The sequence below is a fragment of the Platalea leucorodia genome, assembly GCF_965183815.1.
Source record: "Platalea leucorodia genome assembly, chromosome: 8".
Taxonomy (NCBI): Eukaryota; Metazoa; Chordata; class Aves; order Pelecaniformes; family Threskiornithidae; genus Platalea; species Platalea leucorodia.
In genome coordinates, this window is record NC_138830.1 from 44,316,038 (window position 1) to 44,323,577 (window position 7,540).

At 40.4% G+C, this 7,540-nt stretch overlaps 1 protein-coding gene across 1 annotated transcript in view; it reads left to right on the forward strand.

Moving 5' to 3' along the window:
* Positions 1–7,228, forward strand: part of ZNF536 (zinc finger protein 536) — a gene marked incomplete at both ends in the record, with an annotated part of 189,512 nt that extends 182,284 nt beyond the window's left edge. Inside the window, one exon of the mRNA XM_082319229.1 lies at positions 6,993–7,228. Within this exon, the coding sequence (XP_082175355.1) occupies positions 6,993–7,228 (236 nt within the window). The remainder of the gene's footprint in view (positions 1–6,992) is intronic.
* Positions 7,229–7,540: the final 312 nt, after the last annotated feature.

Sequence of the window (7,540 nt, forward strand, 5' to 3'; positions counted from 1 at the left end):
AACCCATAACGAGAGAAAGGCTCTTCCAGATGGCAGTTCACGTGTTTGGGCCTGAGCTGCCCCTGGAAGTGTCTGCTCTGTATTAGCGAGGGGGGATTTAGGTAACTAGTCTGGTGCCTCTTATCATGAACAGTTCCTTTCATAACTCTTAGGACTATTTGCAGGATTGAGCCTGGTAATGAAGGAATCCAGTTGAATGGAGGGTGGTCAGGGGGCTGCCATAGCTTTACGTGTCTCATGAGAAACACATAACCCAAAGCCTTAGCTTTGGTAGGTGAAAATGTTCCCAAGCCTTCCTAAATTGCAGATACTTACACTTCTTTTGTATATTCTTCTACAGTAAATCATCAAAAAAGCCTCAGACAAGGCTTTTTGTTTTTATGGCTTTTCCTGGTCAACATGAAATAGGGAGTTTTTAAAATTTAATTTCCTTTTTTGTAATCAAATAAACATATAAACTTCACAGAATATTGTAATTTTCCCAGAAGGCCATCTTGGTTGGTCCTGGACCTGTGTGTAAATAAACATATACTTTTCAATTGTTTTATAAAAACTTTTATTACATATATGAACCTGATTGGATGTACTTTAATCTGTCTGGTATTTTGGGAGTTTCATAAAATGCATATTTTGAGACCAATAAAGTGGAATGGCTCAATCAGAGCCATTATTGTCTATTGGACAAATATATTTATTCAGCATTTTCCCATCCATACTGTTATGCTCCAGATCAGAATGGCTGCTTTAGAGCCATTCTACTCTCCTGGGTAATGCATACAGTACTTGGGATGTTTGCGGTGGATAGTAAATGTATTTATGAAAATTTATACGTTAAAAAAGGGAAATCGCACTAGCCAAGATTTAAATGAAAATAGTTCTCCCTTTGCAAATGCTTGTTATTATGCTATAATAGCATTACTTTAAAATGGCAGTGTTCACCAAGATGCCTGGGACCCGGAGGCTGTGGTCCGAGAAAGCCACGAGTTCAGCCCAGTAGTCACTGCCAGAGAACTGGAGATGCTCAAAAAGTCTTTCTTCCTACACGGAAAACACACGGCCATCATTGCCTGCTGTTACTTCTAAGGCAACACACGCTTCATCTGTTTAAAGATGATTGTACCTCAAATACAAGCCTGTGTAGGAAAAAAGTTTTAAAGCAGCTCTTCCCAGGGAGGTCCAGGCTCACTGAGGGTTTGAATGCGGCTTGCTGACTTTGCACTGCAGCAGATGTGTGATTACGTGGACCGTTCCACCAGCAACGTTGTGGGACTGAGCATCTCGGTGCAGGAGGCAGTGGCCATCCATCCTAAGCCACTGCAGCTGGTCCTGCAAGAGTTCCTGGTCATGGCTGGAGGTGGTCCTGGCCATTTGGGATTGCTACAGCAGCCCAGGAGGTCAAGTCCAGATCTTCAGTGTCCAACATCTCAAATAAAGAGATTTGCCTCCAAGAAATTCAAACCTTTGAGGCTTTTCAAATATTTTTTAGTGAGGGAGTAATTTATTTGTTTTAAAGAGGTAATTGCTGTTATTTTCGATTTTCACCGAAAGGATATTCTTAATCCAGGCAAAGAAATCTGAAATGAGTTTGCCGTATTGCATCGCATAAGTGCTATAGCCATTGGCCATCTAAGGAAAAACATTCTGTCAGATAATCATGGCCATTTTTGCATTTTAAGGGAACAAATGTCATATCTAAGAAACACATTTTATTCAGGACTTAATTATAATTTATAGTACATTGCACAGCATTTGTTTCCTGTTCATCATTTTATTGCTCTTCTGCATTTTCACTAAATTTATGCATTAAATTTTGTGTCTGTGTGTCTGTATGCGTGTATCTCTGTGTATATATGTACACATATGCAATATAATAAAAAGTGGTGTAGTGGGGACAACAGACGGCTTGTGTGTGATGTATTATTGGCATTTTTCTTTCAAATTACCGTTTTCTTGCTGCTTTGGGAGAAAGCCATGATTTTGCTGTGATTAGTACACTTTTAACAATCTGGAATAAATTCCTGATCTTATTCATGTGACTAGTCCAATGCCCATTTTTACGTTTTAGTGCAAACCCCTACATATGTGCCTGTAATACCACAAAAATAAGATGTTTCTTTGTGGAAATTTTTATAGAATTTGGATGCCGATCAAATATTTTTAGAAGTGGAGAATTAATGCGGCTTGACCATGTAAATGATTTTTTTAATGAAAAAGACTTCAGCATTCATCACTCTTTCTCCCTCTCTCTCTTGCTTGTGCATTCCTTTGTGCTAATCTTAAATAATGGATCTATATCAAAGTTAATAAATTAGTAACTCTTAGCAGTGTTTGGATTACAGTAAGTAACCCAATGACACTTCGTTGACATTGACTTTTTATGTGTTCCAATAATACATTTTGAGTTTTAAAGATAAGACAAAACAAAATAGGTTTGGCAAGTATTTGAATCCTTAACAACTCACAGGCAATGGCTTTGTTTAAATCCAAGGCCCCTGTTTAAATATACTTTCCTTTAAATGGTCCTAAAGCCCAGACTTTGAGATCCATGTCTTTCTCAAAACCTGCATTTTCTGACTGTGTTCAGCTGATGCACCGTGTTGGGCTGCATCAGTCATGCCATATTATGAAACCTAACGCGATGTGACTGATGCAGGCTGACATGATGTGTCACAAAGCAACATATCAGATCACAAACTTGAAAGAAAACAAACTTTTTTTTTTTTTCTCAAAGCCTAAATTAATGAGGCAGCCTATATTTTGAAAATGGTGGACTAGTTTCAAACGTTGAGGGATTTTTCTAAATATTGGTCCCACAGAAAAGTTCTCCATCCTGACCAGAAAGTACTTCCCATCCACACTGCTTGTTCTCTCCAGGGTACCATCAAAACTAGAGAAGATGGTGAGCCTAGGTCATCTCAGTACTGCTGCCATTGCTGGGTCTGATCCTGGAAGTTTTAGATCACTTTCAGAGGACTGGCTTCAGCAGGTGCTGGAGGTAATCACCCTTCCTGGAGAAATCCGCACCTTCTAAAAATGTCCTTTGAGTCCAGCTACCATTGTTGTCATTTTAGCTATTTTTTTATTATTATTGCTGTTCCATTTCTTTAGACTGTTGGCTTCCATCCAGAGGCTTATGAAGCCTCTTCACATGCTCAGTCCCAGACTTCATAGAACATTGCTCCACAACAGGATTATTTCAGCTGCAAACAATGTATTGTCCTCTATCCTCACTTTTTGATCAGGAAAGATGCACCATAGTTTGCCCTCCTTGTTGGCCCACCTTTAGTCTAATTCTCCTGACTGCAAATGCAATGCATTACACATTATCTCCTGAACTATCAGGAAGATTTCTTTTTTTTTTTTTTGAAGGGCTTTCATATAATTTTATTGGAAGATATATAGTGGGTAAAATATATATGAACTATAGCTTGCTAAGAAAGAACCTACCAACCACTGCTAGATAAAACATTATAAATTTATTGCCAACTTATCTGGGAAGGGTTATTTTAAGAGCCTGCTGCCCACAACAAGTTTTTGAGCTAAAATTAATGGATGGGATACCTAAGAGAAATGGGCATTTTCCTTCACCCCTTAGTTACAAGAGAATTGCAGATATTGTTATCTTTGCAAGTGAGAATAATCTCTGGTTTTTGTACTACTTCTGCTGTAAACAATGTACCGCTTGCTTTCCTATGACCCTCACTCTGTATACATATTTATATATTATTCATACCGGATTAAAAATGAATGTGCTCTTTACCACAGTTGTACTGCATAGTGACAATACAAATTAACTTATTGTGTACTTACTTTTCACAAGGCAGTGATGTGAAATTTTGATGGCCTGAAAAAGTAAGTTGTGGGGGAGGCAATGCAGGACTGAATCCTTGTAGGTACACTTCATGTTGTCTGATTTATTAAAGTGCATTGAATTAATAAATGACATTCTCTGTATGGAATTGCACAGGTTTGAACTTGGTTCGGTGGTGGACTTCTGTTGAGTTCAGAAAGAAGGTTTCACTTTTAGTCTGGCGCATGTGAGGTGGTTAGCTCCATCCGTGCTTTGTGGATTCCTTGTTTAGAATTTGTTCTTTGCAGGAAAGAATTAGGACGGCCATTTAATGATAGCTACTTGTGGGCAAAGCATTAAGAACTGCTTGGTGAGATCTCACGCTGTTGGCTAGTGGTACCAATTCTAGCTAAAACTGTCCAATGTATTTCCATGCTACAAGATGCTTGAGGGGTTCAGAGGGTGGCTGACGGGCGCGTTGTGCAAGCTCGCTCCTGGAGTCCCATCGCTTTGTCTGTGCTCCCTGCATGCTGTTCTGCGAGCAGTTATCAGGGACATGATATCATCTGTGGTACATCCAGTCGCTGGCCATTGCAGCACACAAGAAGGACCAAATAAACAAGATATCTTTTTGCTTTTTCCGTAGCATCAATAAAACCAGAGTAAGGCTGGAGGGCAAGTTGTACCATTTGTTACAATTTAGCAGGGCATCTTCTGTTCTTAGCAAAGGAACCAGTCATCAGATGGTCAAATGAAACACTGGAAATACTGGAAGGGAGCTGGTGCTGCTGGTGTAGATAGTCTCTCATCTTGGTGGATGTGACAGTGGCAGGCCTTTATCTTTTGGAGAAAGGGAAAAATCACTGCAGTTCTTCATGGAGCAAGTCTCCTTCCCCTTTATCCAACATTTCTCCCACTTTGGCCAGGGCATTTTGGTACCTCCCCAAGCAGAGTACTCAATAGACCCCTTAACTCTGCCTGGTCAGAGACATTACCCACGAGGGTGAAAAAGAAGGAAAGAGTCCAGAACCCAGCTGTGAATTCTGGTGACTTTATCTGTCTCTGACAAACAACTGTGGAGTTGTAATGATTTTCTTAGATTTTTTTCTGAGTTTTCAAATATTTCTAGATCTTCTGAAACAATGAAAATCAGGCTTTGTCTGGACCTTCTTCATACCCAGACAGTTTTGAGAGTGCTTCCAGTTTTCAAAACTATTATATTCAAAATTTTTCAAGCATATTTGTGCTTCTGTATTGATTTTAGAACTGACTCTAAGAGGCACTAGGGACACCTTCCATCTCTTCGTTGACTATTTCCTCATATCTTCCAGCTGAAATTTTTCTATAAAACCCCAATCCAATTTCTGTAACATTATCTATGTAGGTTTCTTTCACTGCTATTGCTATGAAATTTTCCACTGAAATTTGACTTTGTAATGATTAGTAGCTTACAGGTTTCATTCTTTTTCCTTATGAAGTTGTTGAGGAAGATATCTTTCTTTATCCCAGGAGAGAACTAGAAGATCGACCCACACTCCATCCCAAGATTTATGCATAAACATTCATGTTGGAGGTCTTGGGGGAATGGTCACTCTTCTGGCAGTCTTCAACTTGTAAAAGCAAAGGGTGGAAGGGAGCTTTCAATCCTTGAGAAAGGAAACATGCCTGTAGTCCTGGGGCACAGGGCTTAGGTAACTGTGGACTGGACTTAATGCTTCTTTCCGCTGGGTAGCAAGCAGTATGTTTTGGGGGACTCAGCCTTCAAGTGGTAGGTTTGATATTACAGTAAAAATGGCAGGCTATTTGAGCAACCCAGAGCATTAACGCTGGCTCAGGTGAATTTACTCTGCTAGAGATGCACATGCTGGTGTGCCAACAACAGCACGAGGTTAAAACCAGCAGTTATCGAGGCTCACGTCTCTGCTGGGAGAACTACAGTAGCATTCCCACTCCAGTACGGGTAACATCGGACCAGTGCACAACAAGCATCCATTTGCTTCGCTGTTAAATTCCCACCTAAAATCGAGGTGAGATGGTCCCAGCCCCTTCCCACATAGTGGGAAGCATAGTCCTCCTCCTCTGCTACAGCAGCATCTGTTTTATGCCTGCTAGGTAGTACCATGACAGCAAAGGAAAATGTGCTCTTCAAATGTGGAGATAGGGTATTGTTTTTCACTTATCCTGGCTTTATGTAGATGGTCTGGCACATTTATTTATTCATTTATTTGAGCAAATTAAAGTAAGCTAAGCACATTTGACCTCAGATGGTCCTGGTTTAAGTTAATTTGAGAGACAAAGCTCATAAAGTTCCAGTAAAACACATCAACAACTTCCCAGCATAGGTTGAAATGTGATTGCTGATACATAACCTTCAAAACCAGATACAGCATGGAGATTCAAAGTCACAATAATCTGAAAAATATGGGAGAGTATATTGATAGACTTACTAAGAAGTTATATCTTTCATTCATGCCTTCGTTTTGCAGTCGGTTGCTGTTTCACCCACAAGAAGTGCATCTATCAGATTTTGTGCATTAACATTCCTTTTCTAATCTAGCTTGGACATTTTATTTTAAAGCTGGTGATAACCTCAGGCCCTGGTCCAGCAAACACTTATGTGCTTGTGTATCTTTACTCACAGGAGTAATCTCACTGGAGTAAACGTTTGCAGGTTTGAGGCCTTGGTTATCTCAATCCATTATTTCTTTCCATTAAAAAGTAATCTGTGTGATTGAAATAAAACATACAATTCTTTACTCAGAAACCCACCCAAAGACAAAGTGTGTTTATTAGACTAAGGGTCTGCACATTGTCATCCTTGAATTGCACTTCAATAAAAAAGATAATTAACAAATGTAAAAGAAGGCAGTCTCGCACATGATTGCACTGTATTTACAAGAGTTTAGTTTGGATCGCAGTGTGATGGATTTACAGCTGGGTCTGAGGAGGGAGATGAAATAGTCGCACTTTTCCGGAAAATCCGAAACAGAGAATTTTTTAAATGCAGTTTCTAGGCATCATGCGAATAGCACAGATTTCTTATTTTTGCTTAAGACACACGGCGATGTCCTCCATCCAACAAGAGAGATTTCTGCTGGGGGGGCTCCGGCACATTCGGTTTTGTCAGGCTGTGCAACAGGCGGGTTTGCCGGTGCTGCGTACATAAAATAAAAAACTAACCAGACTCTCGTCTGTCATGCAGGTCACAGGCCTTTCCAGTGCAGATACTGCCCGTACAGTGCCTCTCAGAAGGGAAATCTGAAGACCCATGTTCTCTGTGTCCATCGCATGCCTTTTGACAACAGCCAGTATCCCGACCGCAGGTTCAAGCGCTCCAGAGTTGACTCCGAAGCTTCTGGGAATTTGGAGGAACCTGCAGCTGTCAAACCGGGGAGCTCGGCAGAGCTAACGGAGGAGGGCAGCAAGGCCCAGGAGTGATGCAGCTCGGCGGATCCGTCTCCATACTGCAGTAGCCTTTTACACTGGGTTTAGATATGCATTTGGGTGAGGGTCGGCTAACTGCCTTCCAAGCAAAAGAATGGCGTGCAAATTCCCAGAAGTGTACAGAACACTGAAAACATTCAAATATATGTATATGTACACGCACACACACACACGCATATATATATATTTACACACACAGAGAGATATTCAGTCATACACACGTTGAATATATATCTACATACACACATACACACAAAATACACACCTTCCATACGTGTGCGTGTGTGTGTTTAAATATATATATTA